Source organism: Crotalus tigris, unplaced genomic scaffold (assembly GCF_016545835.1).
Source record: "Crotalus tigris isolate CLP2741 ecotype Arizona unplaced genomic scaffold, ASM1654583v1 scf7180000017698.756297, whole genome shotgun sequence".
Taxonomy (NCBI): domain Eukaryota; kingdom Metazoa; phylum Chordata; class Lepidosauria; order Squamata; family Viperidae; genus Crotalus; species Crotalus tigris.
The window spans coordinates 125,321-141,036 of NW_024096575.1; the positions used below are offsets into that span (position 1 = coordinate 125,321).

The following is a 15,716-nucleotide window of genomic DNA, read 5'->3' on the forward strand; positions in this document are numbered from 1 at the left end:
GTGAGAACCATCAATACCCCTCAGAATGACCATTCTGTGACCATTCAAAATCACAACAGCACTGAACATATGTTACTTATGCTCAGTCTTCAAAGTTATGGCTATTACAGGGTTCCCACTGCTATGTGATCAAAATTTGGGTGCTTGTCAGCCAGTCTGCTGACAACTACAGATCATGCTTCAATTACACCTGCCTATCCGCCCCCATCTCTATTCTTTTGACCGCTGTGCACCATGTTCAGAGTCTTTCTGAGGTAAGGAGAAGCATGAAGTCTAAAGCTAATGTCCTATTTTCTTCTTCCTTCCTTTAGGTATGATATGGGCTGAATGTAAAGAAATTTGGTCCCAAGGTCCCAAGGAATACCTGTTTGAGTTGTGGAATATGCTAGATTTTGGTATGTTGGCTATTTTTGCAGCCTCATTCATTGCAAGGTTCATGGCTTTCTGGCATGCTTCTAGAGCCCAGAATATTGTTGACGCTGATACTGAAATGAAGGACTTGTCAACTGCGACACTGGATCCTAGCATAAAGTACTACACTTTGGGTGAGCAGCTCATATTTATATTATAGAGCTAATGTTTTAATTCCTTTCAAATATACATTCATATTATTCAGTCCTGAAATATACCTTATATACTTATGTATAGGTCTGTTCAGAAATAAGCCAAGCCTCAATTTTTTAATCAAACTTAGCTTATCTTAGATATGGAACAGGATAGCACCACGTAAATATGTCATTTTCCTTCTAAAGTAAAAGAGGTTTACTGAATAGTCATGAAAGTAAATTAAATGCTGTAAAGTAAGTTATCAGCTAGACATTATAAACAAGGAAATATTTCCAGGAAATATTCAGCAGTTTTTACAACATTTTTTTCAAAATATGATGACACCTTCTGGATCTGATGAGACAGCGACTCTCAAAATTCTAGCTTTCTTGTCCTCCACTGTTTGGGAGTTGCAAAAAAGTTGCAATCCCAATTTACATTAAAAAGCAGCAGGTTATAAAAGGTCAGTTTACTTATGAGATGCCATAATTTATTCACCAATTTTATCAGCCCTCTGCTGCTGGAAAAGTGAAGTGTTCATTGTACACCTTAATGTAACAGGGGTGTCAAACTCAATTTCACTGAGGGCCACATCAGCATTGTGGTTGCCCTCAGGGGGCCAGGTGGGTGTGGCCTACTGGGTGGGTGTGGCCTACTGGGTGGGTGTGGCCAGCTCTACATCATTCGCGTCAATGGTCCCTGAGGGGGCCTGGGCAGGAGTGGGACAGATCTGAGGGTCTCTGGCAGAAGGGGGGTGGGACCAGGGCAAGTGCCAAGGCATGGTCCACTGGAGGAGCCTCACTGTTCCTCTCAGGCCATGCGGGTGGGGGGGCTTATGGAGCTAAGACTGAATGCGTTTCAGAATAGAGGGCCACCACAAAATTGTACATTGGCTCCCAGCTGGCCTGGGCCAGGGCCAAGGCAGAGGGGGCCGTTTCCTTACTATTTCCAGGATGGCTTCGCGGGCCACATGAAACCACTTCGCGGACTGCATCTGGCCCCCGGGCCTTGTGTTTGACATGTCTGATGTAACAGTATTGAAGCCAAGAGAAACACTTCTGAAGATTGTTGCATGAACTCACTTCTAGAACAAAGGAAGATCCTCTTGTTTCCTCAAGTGCTTTATTTTATACAACAAAGTTAAATCACACCCAAGCTACAAGTAGGCCTTGACTAATGATTACAATTAAGCCCAAAATTTCTGTTGCTATACGAGACAGTTGTTAAGTAAGTTTTACCCCTTTTTACGATCTTTCTTGCCACAGTTGTTAAGTGAATCATTGCAGGTGTTAAGTTAGTCACATAGTTGTTAAGTGACTCTGGCTTCCCCATTGACCCTGGTACACTGCAACCGTCATAAATATGAGTCAGTTGCCAAGCATCTGAATTTTGATCACGTGACCATGGGGATGCTGCAATGGTCATAAGTGTGAAAAATGGTCATGTTATGTTTTCAGTGCCATTTCAAACAGTCACTAAATGAACTGTTGTAAGTCGAGGACTACCTGTACTGTGTTTAGCCTAATGTTTTGAGCAGGCAAGTAGGAAGACTAAAGCGCAACGTATTAAACTAAAACTCTTGTATTTTTTTCTTTTTAGCAAGAATAGACTGGGATCCATCTGACCCTCAAATCATATCTGAAGGCCTGTATGCAATTGCTGTGGTTTTAAGTTTCTCACGAATCGCCTATATTTTGCCAGCCAATGAAAGCTTTGGACCCTTGCAGATATCACTTGGTAGAACTGTGAAAGACATATTCAAGTTCATGGTCATATTTATCATGGTTTTTGTGGCCTTCATGATAGGAATGTTTAATCTCTATTCCTATTACTTGGGAGCAAAGCAGAATGAAGCGTTTACTACGTAAGTTAATGCTTGTGAATTCTATGAATGATCGTATTGGAAGACTCGTTTGTAACATATTTAGTGTAAGCAGAATGTATTTAATGTATTTAATATATTCATAGTAATGGTTGCTAACCCTGAAGTATTTATTAGTTATACCGTTTTTTATGCTGTTAATATCGATGCCTTCAAATCTGTGAAATCAGATTAATCAAACGTTTTCATGAATGGATTGAGGAAGGATTACTGCTTTTAATCAGTGTGATTTTTTTTCGTGCTACTGTATCTTGTTTGAATGCCAGAAAATGGATTGATAAGATTCTTAAAGAAAGCAGAACTATGGTGCCTGTACATTTTCATAAGAAGAGATGTTATACAAAAGAAAGTTTATGAAATATATTTCACATTCTTTACTTTGTATACATTGAAAATTCAATATTTTGATACAGATGTGTTGAGCATGCATTTAGTTTATTGTTTATTTATTTGTATCCTGCCTTTATTATTTTTACAAACAACCCAAGGCGGTGAACATACCCAGCACATTTTCCTCCTCCTGCTTTCCCCACAACAGTAACTTTGTGAGATGGGTTGGGTTGAGAGAATGAATGACTGGCCTCAAATCACCCAGCCAGCTTTCATGGCTATTATGGGATTTGAGTTCACAATTTTCTAGACTGGTGCCTTAACTATTATCTGTTACTATACATTACACCATGTATTACTTCATGTGTTACTAGTATAATACCCGTGTTTCCCTGAAAATAAGACTGGGTCTTTATTTTTTGCCTCCAAAAGAGGCACCAGGTCTTATTTTCAGGGGGTATCTTTTATAGTCACCTCCAGCACCGACAGCCCCACCCAGCCGATCCTCTTCTTCTGGGGCCGAAGGAACAGCTTTATTTTGCAGCTGCATTCCGGCCTGCATTTTGCAGTCAGGCCTTTTCCGAAGGCATTTACAGCCGAGTAACATAGCTTGGTCCTCGGCTGCAGAGGTCTTGCAGAACCGAGCTATGGATTCAATCCATAGCTCAGTTCTCAGCGACAGTGGTCTTCCAGAAAGGCCTATGACGGAGAAATGCAGATCTGGCTGCAGAAGACCCCACAGAAGAAGTGGGCCAGCGAGGAGAGGCTGGCTGCCAGGTAAGTGGTTATGGAGCTCATGGGACAGATCCCACCCCCGCCCTAGCTTGATTTTTAGGTGTGTGCCTTGCCCCAAAACTAGGACTTATTTTGGAGGTAGGGTTTATATTAGGCCCACCTCAAAAATCAATCTAGGGCTTATTTTTGGGGTAGGTCTTACTTTTGGGGAAACAGGGATAGTATTCAACTTATGGCTGGTCACTTAGCAATTCTTTCCTGATGTATTGTTTTCCTTTCTCCATCCAGCATTTTATGCTGAGTAACCAACTTCAGTTCTAATTGTGTTATTTCGTTTCTCTTTATATGCATTCTGTCCCGTTTTGGAGTTATTGAAGCATTAGGGTTTTCCCAATCCAGTACTGATTTTTTTGTTTGAGGAGAGTATTGTTGTGGTTTCATCAAAAAAATGAGATTGCTGTTATTATGTATTATGTTATTAAGAAAATACCCGGTCAGATCATTAAAGAACATAGCCATTTCTTTCAAATGTGCTAAGAAAATGTAAATTTGTAGAAAAAAAGGAAGGCAATAATATTTAAAAGAAGAAGAAACAAAGATTTCTTTAACAGACTAGTGGTATATTACATGATTGGAAACATTTCTACCTTTGACTTGCCCAAGTGACTGCATTTTTCCTATGTTTTTTTCTAGGAACATCTGATAATGTCTCACTTAAAATTTTAAAATTATTGATATTTAATTATTGTAATTTTTTATTGTTGTGATCCACTTAGAATCATTGAGGCCTAGAAGTTTAATATAATAATATATTATTGTGACATATTTGCGTATTCACAAAGAAGAGTCAAAATATGCGAGATGATAAGAATGATATAGGTAGAAACTGGTGGGTTTTAGATTGTGACAATGCACCTTTATTTTCCAATTTTTGATATACAATAGTCCTTGATTTACAACAGTTCATTTAGTCACCATTTGAAGTTACAATGGCACTGAAAAAAGTGACTTATGACCTTTTTCACACTTATGATCACTACACTGTCCCCATGGTCATGTAAACAAAATTCAGGTGCTTGGCAAATGGCTCATATTTATGACAGTTGCAGTGTCCCAGGGTCATGTGATTACTTTCTGCGACTTTCTGACAAGCAAAGTGAATGGGGAAACCAGATTCATTTAACTAGCAAGAAAAGTTGTAAAATAGAGCAAAACTCACTTAACAAATGTCTCACTTAGCAACAGAAATTTTGGGTTTATTTGTGGTTGTAAGTTGAGGACTACCTATACAAATATATAACACATATCCTGCAAATACCATTCATGACATACTATCAAGTACTATTAATTAAAGATAGGCAGGTTGCTGCTAACGCAATTCAGTTTTTTTTTATCTTTTGCAAGATTTGTTCATGCTTCTATTTATTCTTTTTTTTCAGAGTGGAAGAAAGCTTCAAGACTTTGTTCTGGGCAATATTTGGACTTTCTGAAGTCAAATCTGTGGTCATAAATTATAACCACAAATTTATTGAAAATATTGGTTATGTCCTTTATGGTGTTTATAATGTCACCATGGTTATTGTTTTGTTGAATATGCTTATCGCAATGATTAATAGTTCCTTCCAGGAAATTGAGGTAATATTCTGATTAAACTGATATGGTCTTTCCTCATATAATGTAAAATGTTGTACATATTCTTAATTAGGAACTACAACCATGCTAGTAAACAAAGACAGGAAACATTGTAGCATAGAAGCAGTCTTTGAATTAATAGAGCTTTTCTTTAAAATTATTACTGTTCATTAAAATTATATTAACTACTCTGCTGATAGTTACATATGAGTATTCAGCAATACAACTCTATATTTGCATCTGTCTTCTGTTTTGGTCAAGGCCTGTTCTGGAAGATAGTCATGAGGGCTATGACCTTTCTGAATGCTTCTGGGTGTTGCTTTCTTGGACATAATTAAATCCAGCAAGACTTTTCTGATAACTTTATGCCTAAAGACACTGTAATTTAAGAAAGATGTTGATAGGCTAGAACATATCCAGAAAAAGACAAAAGAGATGATACATAGCTTGCACACTAAGGCTCATGAAGAAAAGTTGAAGGATGTTAGCTTGGGGAAGAGGCTATTAAAATGGTGTAATACCCACTTTCTGAAGCCATAACTAGATAGTTCTCTGCCATTAGAGAAGATAAGACATAAAAGAGCAGGATAAAATAAAAAAAGTGATTTTGATTAAGTGCCAGAAGGAATCACCTGGCAAAATAAGCTAATAGACTATGGAAAAAAAAAAGTATTTTCAGCACTAAGCAAACCAGTTTTTATTTCTTAGCACTGAGCAAAGACATTTGTTTGAATCACTCAATCAGTGTGCTGATTTTTTAACATCTTGCTGTTTAGAAATTTGAATTCAGGCTGCTGCTTTTATTTTATTGTTTTAGTGTTGTGCTTTTTAATAACAGTAGTTAATTATATATTTAATGTATTTGCATTTCATGTATTTATTTAACAAATATTTATAGTCAGCTCCAAAAAGTAATATAGGTCACCCTGACAAAATGTTGATTTTGAAGAATGAGATCTATCTATTTCTTTTTATGATCCTGTAATCCCTTGAATCGGGGTGTAATCGGGACAACTGAATGGAGCTAAGCATTTACCGGGTGGATGACCTTCCTGATGCCTAGGAGGGGTTTGCAGCAGATATTTTTTCTTTGTGCCCAGAGACAGAAATATCTGCTGCTACCTAGGATTATATATATATCACTGAAAAAGTAACACGTATATATTAAAAAGTGTGTGTGTGTGTGTGTGTGTGTGTGAGAGAGAGAGAGAGAGAGAGAGAGACAGACAGACAGACAGACAGATAGACAGAGACTGCATTTGTAAGTCTGTGGACAAATCTGTAGCTCTTTAAAACAAGTGCATCTTCTCTTTTAGGTCTATGTCCCACTGCCTCAGGTAATCATTGATAGACTCTTTTGTCTGCCTTCCAGGATGATGCTGATGTAGAATGGAAGTTTGCAAGAGCGAAACTCTGGTTTTCTTATTTTGAGGAAGGCAGAACACTTCCTGTCCCTTTCAATCTGGTGCCCAGCCCCAAATCTCTGCTGTACTTTTCCCTCAGAATAAAGACGTGGATTTTTAAACTACTGTTTTGCCATAAGAAAGGTTTCCAGGAGGATGCTGAGATGAATCAGGTAACCAACTGCCACTTCTAGAGTTACATATTTTTCATAGTTTGAGTTGGAGGAGGAAATACGTGCTATTCCTACACCTTCAATACAATGGCTGCCTGAGGATGTGTGCTTTCAGCAAGTAAAATCAGCAGCTATTACAGTGCTACCCTACTGTTTCAGGAAATGAGGTAGCATATTTAACATTGTTTAAAGTCAGCTTTTAGACTATTAGACAATTGAAAAGTGTACAGACTTTGTGCATTCTGCCACCATGTGTTTACAGAATGTAATGCAATTAAATTTCACTTGGGCCTTTTAAAATTTAACAGCCAGTCTTGAAATACTACTATATTGAAACAATGTAATGTAAGTACCTAATAAAATCTGCCTTCTGCTTTTATATCCTACTTTCAGAGGGACTGAGAATTGTTTCTGACTTAGTAGTGGTTTTGAGCGTTATTGTAGGAGGCTATTGCTGGTGGTCCTGATCTTTCCATTATCTTGAAATCTCCTGACTTTTTCAATTAGAAACATCTCCCTGGATGATGTTCCCTTATTATGACTTCTAAAGTGGAAGTATGAGAAATCAGAACTATAGATTGCTTAAGAGATGATTTTATGTGAAAAATAGGAATTGATGCATGTCTTGTTGGCGTTAGAACTAAACAGCTGCAAATACTCCAGACTTCAATCAAGCTGGAAGGGACCTTGGAGGTTTTCTAATTCAATTCCCTGCTCAAGCAGGAGACCCTATACCATTTCAGACAGGTGACTGTCCAGTCTTTTTTTAAACAAATTTAGAAAAGAAATTCTCTTTCATTAGAAATGAAAAAAATACAGGATAATTTTTCTGCATAACACTAAAAATAACTACTCCTGTGGATAATTTGTTTAGAGAGGATGTTAGTGAGAAGATATTCCAGAACATGAAGGATAGCTCTTCCTGTGAGATTTTGCTTCCTGAAAACTGTACTTCCAAAAATTGAATTTCTAAAAGAAAAAACATCATACTTGTTGCATGGATGAAAAATGTTTTAGATGGAATTGCAGTAGTTATGTGGTAGTGGAGGGGAAAATGAAGGCAATTCTGGTTGAAATTCTTGGTCTATTCATCAGAACTGACTTGTATCAGGATGTATATATGCAGGTAGAATTAAGCTAATTAAAAGAATTTATAAATGGAGATCCAGTGGGATGAATCAAGTTTAATAAGGTATACCCCAATAACCAACTTGCATGTTTAAGCTTTCTATCCTTAAAGTGAGGAAAATAAGGAGATACCAAGCTATTTTTTCCTACAATCTTCCGTTTAGGGGAATACAGAGGAAATAGGAGTAAAGAGGGAAATGCTTATTTTTTTCAATTCTAAAGCTCCTATGGATTAATAAATAAAATAATTAGTGTTTTGGAGCTCATGTCTAATAGTTATTATCCTCAATATGACAGCTTGTTCTTCCTTTATCACGTTTGTAGCTAAAGCTCCAGTCACTTGGGGAAATAAGAAATTCCAGCAAATATGAAATGCGATGTGTTTTTGAAAATGTGTTGGTCCGTGTGGACATGGTCCTCAACATGAGCTGCTTATGAAAATGTAGCTATGTTAATTTAATGAAGCAGAGAGTCTGGATCCTCAAAAACTATCATCAAATTCCTAGATAAAAAAAATAATACAGAAAACTGGATACAAAAGGCTATGAAATGAGAGAGAAATAAATGGGAATGATATATCTATACAGAATCCAGTTATTAGTTGGTGACAATTAATATGGATAAAATAGTACAACTAAGTAAAAATATTTACCTATTCTTCCTTGGTTTATATTTTGAATTCCCTGTTTCTTGAAAAATCCAGCAAATAGAAAAAAGGAAGAAAAATAAGTTGGAATTATTTAAGAAAACTTCTTAGCATTTCTTATTTTCAGATGGAGCATAATAAGCTACCAAGTATAAAAAGCACAGATGATATCGACTTAAACAGCTCTAATAATCCACAGAGAAAGTATCAGGTAAGTGTCAACTTTTCATTTTATGTTCAACTAGATCAGTTAAAGATACAGTTGTGGTATTTGCACAAGAACCTAGCCAGGTTTAACCTGGTTGTGTGTGTGTGTGTGTGTGTGTGTGTGTGTGTGAATTATTTTGTCATATAGAGTACCAGATCTGGATTGCAGAATTTAGGATTGCCTTTATACAAAAGCAAAGGGCTAGATTTTTTAAAATTATGCCTCTTTATTTTCACAGTATTTCATAACTCAACCTGTTTGGTTAGTTATGGTTTGGTATGTTCTGTAGATTTGAAAAAAATGGGTTAATTCAGTAAATTACAAATCTAGCGTGAATCCAGCTAATTGGAACCATCTGAGAAATTCAGCAGAAAAATTCTGCAGAATTTTAGTATAAAGTGTAAGACATAATCAATCTTACATGAAGAAGTCACAAACTAACTTGTGAGAAGACTCAAGTATAAAAAATGCCATAAAGGAATTCCCTCAGGAATTGTTATGATTCAGTTGAATCACATTAACGTATGAATTAACATACAATCTCCACTAGACCACTGTGTCCAATTTCCTGCTCTCTTCAAAAAAATCCAAATTAAATCATCTGAGATTGTTGGCTTTCTAAGTCTCTGTTTCAGTGCATGTAGTGAAGGGATCCCACCACCTTTTTGAACAGCCGGTTCTACTGGCTAACTGTTCTCACTGTTAATAAGCTTTTCCTAACTTTCAAGATGGAGCCTCTCTGTATAATTGATCTCTATTATTCCATGCTTTTTCCTTTGGGGTAGTAGACAACATATCGTGATCTTCTCTTAATAGATTACGATTAAGTAAATCTTTTAATGGATTGTTCTTAATATGGATCACCTGGATCACATTCAGTTTGGATCAATGAAAAAATATAGGGAAATTGTTATGATGCAGTAAATCCTATGCAGTTCAACAGGACTTCTGAGTTAATATAGTTAACATACATAACACGGCAGTACTTCAGTAGGCATCAGTTTGGTCGTAGGAAGACTCTGCATAGTTTCTGGAGAGCAAGCCAAGCCTTAATTAGCTTGTAGGATTGGGATCCTTTCAGCAAGTTAAAAATATATTTTATGCTTCTTTTTTCCAGAAGATCATGAAACGTCTTATTAAACGATATGTACTGAAAGCTCAAGTAGACAGAGAGAATGATGAAGTCAATGAAGGTGAGATTGTGGAATGGCTATAATTCTAATATTAGACAACAGAGATTTCTCATTTGTTTCTGTCACCAAGACTTTAGTTGTATCTTTGCTGCCAAACATGTATTTTTAATCTATGGTCTATACTAGTCTTGTGCAATTCTAGAAGTGTCTCCTCAAGATCATGCTGCCAAAGATTCATTAGCAAATTGATGAATAACAGAAGCAGAGCTTTCAGGTCATAGCTGCAGAAAACAGAAAATGTAAGGGTAAATGGGATCTTAGAGATCACTTATCCCAACCTAATTGCCCAATGCAGAAATCCATTATTACAGTAAAGTGTATTACATTGAGTCTTGGGTAGGCTTAATATACCTATAAACCCTCAACTTATGATCACAATTGAGCTCAAAATTTCTGTTGCTAAGTGAAACATTTGTTAAGTGAGTTTTGTCCCATTTTACAACCTTTCTTGCCATAGTTGTTAAGTGAATCACTGCAGTTGTTAAGTTAATAACATGATTGTTAAGTGAATCTGGCTTCCCCATTGACTTTGCTTATCAGAAGGTCACAAAAGATGATTACAGGACCTTGGGACACTGCAACCATCATAAATCTGAATTGATTGCTAATTTTTTGACCACATGACCATGGAGATGCTACAATGGTCGTAAGTGTGAAAAACAGTCATAAGTCATGTTTTTCAGTGCTGTAATTTCAAATGGTCACTAAATGAACTGCTGTAAGTCAAGGACTACCTATATCAGAGGTTCCCAACCTTTTGGGCACTAGAGATCAGTTCTGTGGAGAAAGGTTTTTCCGTGGACCGGAGCGGCGTGCTTTTGTGTGCTGCTTGCATCCCACGGATAGGGCTTTACTTGTTTGTGTGGAGCAATTGCTGGCATGCCATAACCCGGTACCAGTTCATGGACCAGGGGTTGGGGACTCCTGACCTATATAACCTTTTCTCCAACATACAAACATACATAAAGTCCCAAAAATAAAAATAATTCCAATTTATCACAAATGCTAACTTTTTCTTCTTGGGGACACTAAAAAAAGATATTTATTTTTCAAAAGTTTGATCTGCTGGTATACCAAGAGGACAGCATTTCTTTGGCTAGGAAAACTAATTTTAAAGGTTCAAAATTAAAGAAATGTTCCGTGATTAGCCCTGCACAAAATTGATGCTCGTTCCAGGAGGTTTCCAAAGCTTTGGGGCTGAAACCAGTGTGTGTGTGTGTGTGTGTGTGTGTGTGTGTGTGTGTGTGTGTGTGTGTGTGAGAGAGAGAGAGAGAGAGAGAGAGAGAGAGAGAGAGAGAGAGAGAGAGAGAGAGAGAGAGAGAGAGAGTGCAGCAATAGAAAAAGATAATTTTTTTCCACTGACTGGCTGAAGCATAGGAGGGACAGGAAGTGAAGGAGTTGGGAGCAAGGACTAAGGTGTTCCAACTTCACTAATGAATAATCTTCAGGAATTTAAGTCATAAGTCAGGGCAGTTCTTAAGTGGGTTATCTCATGACTTGATTCTATTTTATGAGCATTTTTACAATGGTCGTAAATCAAATCACCACAGTTTTAAATGAACCACATGCTCTTTAAGGAAATGCAGGATATCAAATGGACATTTTTGCTATTTTCTGCTAGAAAATGGTGAAAAATATCACAAATTGCTGATATGCAATTTGCAACTGGTTGTAAATGCAGGCTGCTTGCCAAACAACCCACATGTGGTCATTTTATTTATTTATAAATTTTATTTGCTGCCCATCTTGTATCCAACCACTGGGCAGCTTGCAACACAGAAAGATTGAAAAACATTAAAAATCATACATCGTAAAAAATGCAGGAGATAAAAATATTTTACAACAATTGGAAGAGCTTTAGACACTTTAAAGCACCCTTTTAAGGCCATCATAACTTCAAATGGTTGTTAAGCAACAGGTCGTTAAGCAAGGACTATTTATATTGCATTGCTGATGGTAGGGGAACAGATCTCTCTTTTTATAAGAGGAACAGTACTGTAGCTTATAGGAAAGCAATTTCAAGTGATAAAAACACTTCAAGAGGGAAAAAGAAATGCATAGTTTCTTTTCAAATTTAAACAAGTGTTAGGACAGTTGCTAGCAGTGGTGCTAGTAATATTGATCCCCATAGCACTAAAATCTACCATCTGCAAAAAGATACTGGATAAGAGAGAGGATGAATTCTGACCTCTGTCACCTGTTCTAGATACTGAACCAAGGTTGGCTTTCTTGGTGATGTTGTGTAGGAGGGTGAGCAATGACTGGCATCATTAAACCACTGCCCTGAAATTAACCATGGTATCTGAATGATCCCTGGAGGTGCAGTGGTTAAAGGACAGTATTGCAAGCAAATTCTCCTCACAGCCTGGAGTTCAAACCTGACAGGGCTCAAGGTTGACTCAGCCTTACATCCTTCTGAGTTTGGTAAAATGAGGAGCCAGATTGTTGGGGGCAATGTGCTCTGTAAACCACCCAGAGAGTGCTGTGAAGCACTATGGGGTGGTATATAATGCTATTACTATTGCTATCTGTTGTGCAGGCAATGCCACCAGTGATCTCATTGTAGAGGAGACTGGGGAAGGCTCAAAGGTTGATTGGGGAGGCCAGCACTTTTATATACTATATCTTTTTTTTCCCTCCTGGCTGTATATTTGAGTCTTCAGTGGATCCAGAAACCAGACCTCTGCCATTTGTGACAGGATACAGAGTCTCAATCTGCAAGTCATAAAGTGAGCTCTGGGTAGATGTGGACAGAATAGCATTTCCACCCTTGACTGAGAAACTAAAGAAAGGAGCAGATCTCTACTGTAAAAAAATGCTGGAAGTTTCCAGCAGACTTGATTTTTTCAAAAGGAATTACATGTTGGGCAGCCAGTCTGTCGCAAGGCTTTAAATAGTGCTTTGATGCCAAGGGCAAGGCAAGATAAGATGTGAAGTTGTTGGAATAACAAGGCCGGTTAGCATCTTCTCTGAACTACATAGATGGGTTTCCCAATCTAATCCTTTCCTGAAAGTTGAGGCTGAGACTTGAGAGGCAGAGCTAGGTATATACCACTTTGCGCTCTTTGGATGGAAAGTAGAACATAAAAAAAGCCAACAAATAAAGGCTCACCCTTTTTCTTCTGCAATATACGTAGTCCTCAACTTAACAACCAAAACTGAAAGCAGAAGTGAGTCATGCCCAATTTTACGATCTTTTTTTACCACAGTTATTAAGCAAATCACTACAGTTGGTGGTTAAGTAAATCCAGCTTTGGATTTGACTTTGTTAGAAGCCAGCTGGGATGGTCACAAATGGCAATTACATGACCCCTGTAGGCTACAACCATTGTAAATATATTCTGGTTACCAAGTGCCAGAATTTTGATCATGTGACCTGGAGAATGTTGCAATAGTCATAAGTGTGAAGACCAGTCATAAGTCACTTGTTTCAATGCTGTTGTAACTTTGAATGATTGCTAAATGAATGGTTGTAAGACAAGAACAAACAATCATTTGTAAGTATGACAAACCAAAGCAGAGGGCTAAAACTTCCCACTATAAAAAAAAAATAGAATGTGTCTTATATCAGATAGCATTCTTAGAAACAAAGATGATATTGGAATCTGATCCCCCAAACCTCCACTATTGAGTTAAAAATAGCTTCTGTAGATGCGAAGGTCAAGGATCCTATCAATATAACCAAAGTTTATCAAATACTAGAGAAGCTATCCAAAATAGTGGCAGAGGTAGCTTTGTTCCAAGATCCAACATTAAACCTTGTTTCTCTTACTAGTAAAGATTCTCTATTTCTGGGGGGGAAAATAACCCATCTCTTTTGAAAAACAGATTTGTTATTAAAAATAATAATGAAAAGATTTTACTACCTTCATTGTTGGTGTTTTATTTATTAGCTTCCCTCTGGAAATGGGTCCTTGATTCCTATATTCCTAAGCCTTTGATCTTTCTCTTTTACAGGTGAACTGAAAGAAATTAAACAGGACATCTCAAGCCTTCGTTATGAGCTCCTTGAAGAAAAATCACAGAACACAGAAGACCTGGCAGAACTTATCAGAAAACTTGGAGAGAAACTGTGTATTGAACCAAAGCAGGAACAAAGCAGCAGATAACATGAACTTCTTTCTCAAAAGAAAAAGAAGCAGAAATTCTCCAAGCTGACAGACCCAATGAAAGCCATATCAGTGTTACCTCCCCGTTGTTCTCCTTCAAACTTAATTGACACTTTTACAGCAGATACAAAAGCAGACTCATCTTGAATGGATTTTTTTATTACTATTTGTAACGGGAAAAACAGCATTTGACTGAGTTGTTCAATCCCATGCACCAAAGGAGAGAGAGAGAGAACCCTTCAAAAATAATCTTAAAATTAAAAAAGACATAAAACACAGTTTCATAAACTGTATGACTTTAACTGCTGGACTCTGTTAACATCAAGTTTTTTTCACATATACAATATGTTCAAACGCATATATCTTATATCTTATTTGTATCTGTAATCATAGTCCATTAAAATAAAGCGAGGTTACAATAAATTAGGTAGAAATAGAGTTCTGGTCTTAAAAAAGAAAAGAATTGGACCTCCTTTAACTAAACAGATAGACATACAATTAAATTGTCAATTAACCAAAGAGATGAATTTCATTGTCAGTATAAAGGCTTAGGGTGGATAAAAGATAGGTTCAAAAGAATACATCTGGAAATTGTTGTGTAACTCTAAAACTACTGTACTACAATGCCACATGTATCACTATAGTTAGTCCTCAACTTATAACCATAACTGAGCCTGGAATTTCAGTCATAGGTCAAGATGGTCATTAAGTGGGTCATCACATGATTGTCCCTGATTTTATGACCTTTTTACAGTGGTTGTTAAGTGGATGTTAAGTAAACATTTTGATTGTTAACTGAATACTGCGATTCTTAAGTAAATCTTTGGTTTGCAATGGGTGCTTTGTGGTGGGAACTAGAAGTAAACACCAGTTTCTGTTCAAAAATGCCATAAATTGCAGTCACATAACCACAGGATACTGCAAACAACCATAAATGTGATCAGTGTAGAAGCCAAAATGCAAGTATGTGACTGCAAGGAAGGAGGAAGTTCGAATACAACTCATGAATACCTTTTAGAGGGTCTGACATAACTTCAAATGGCTGCTAAGTGCCGGTCAGTTGAGGACTACCTATATTGTAATGTAATTTTTCTAAGGAATTTAAACAAAAGTATTTTAACTATCTTGGCCTAACAAAAATGTCTTAAGAGACCTAGTTCTCCTCTTAGAAAATTATCATATATGGCATTGTTTGCAGAATGGGCTAAACCAGTGGTTCTCAACCTTTTCTTCACCATGGACCCCCCCTTTTAAATACCTTTTGTGGTCACGTACCATGGCCACGGACCTCCAAGACTTATCTCAAGATTTAAATCATAACATTTCTTCCAGCCTTGGCAGATCTCCTGTGACAACATCATGGCCTCTCAGGAGTCGGTGGACCACAGGTTGAGAATCACTGGGCTAAACCATACCATGTAGAGATACAATAACCATCTCACACACAAAAGTTTATGTTAGCAAGTTAAAAAAAAGCTGAATAATGTTGTATCATCTATATGTATAAATTATGGTAGGATTACATTTATATGTTTATTATAAAGTGTATAGAGATGTTTTCATGATGTGATAAGCCAGATTTATTCATTATCAGGAAACACACATTTCTCCCTGGGGCTTTGGCATACAATGAAATGAAAGTGAAGAAATAACCTTCTAGGTATTATTTTGTCACATAAATGCAGTGTAGAAGCCATAAACAGCTAAGGCTCAAAAGCAATGGTTCTCAAC

General features: G+C 37.1%; 1 protein-coding gene across 3 annotated transcripts in view; it reads left to right on the forward strand.

The window, feature by feature from the left end:
- TRPC6 (transient receptor potential cation channel subfamily C member 6) overlaps positions 1 to 15,451 on the forward strand; it is a 74,718-nt gene extending 59,267 nt beyond the window's left edge. For all 3 annotated transcript variants that reach the window (XM_039338373.1, XM_039338374.1, XM_039338376.1), the window contains exons 6-12: positions 312 to 545; positions 2,146 to 2,410; positions 4,933 to 5,128; positions 6,498 to 6,701; positions 8,603 to 8,686; positions 9,801 to 9,876; positions 13,834 to 15,451. In XM_039338373.1, the coding sequence (XP_039194307.1) occupies positions 312 to 545; positions 2,146 to 2,410; positions 4,933 to 5,128; positions 6,498 to 6,701; positions 8,603 to 8,686; positions 9,801 to 9,876; positions 13,834 to 13,985 (1,211 nt within the window). In that variant the 3' untranslated portion in view covers positions 13,986 to 15,451. The remainder of the gene's footprint in view (positions 1 to 311; positions 546 to 2,145; positions 2,411 to 4,932; positions 5,129 to 6,497; positions 6,702 to 8,602; positions 8,687 to 9,800; positions 9,877 to 13,833) is intronic.
- The last annotated feature ends 265 nt before the right edge of the window (positions 15,452 to 15,716 follow it).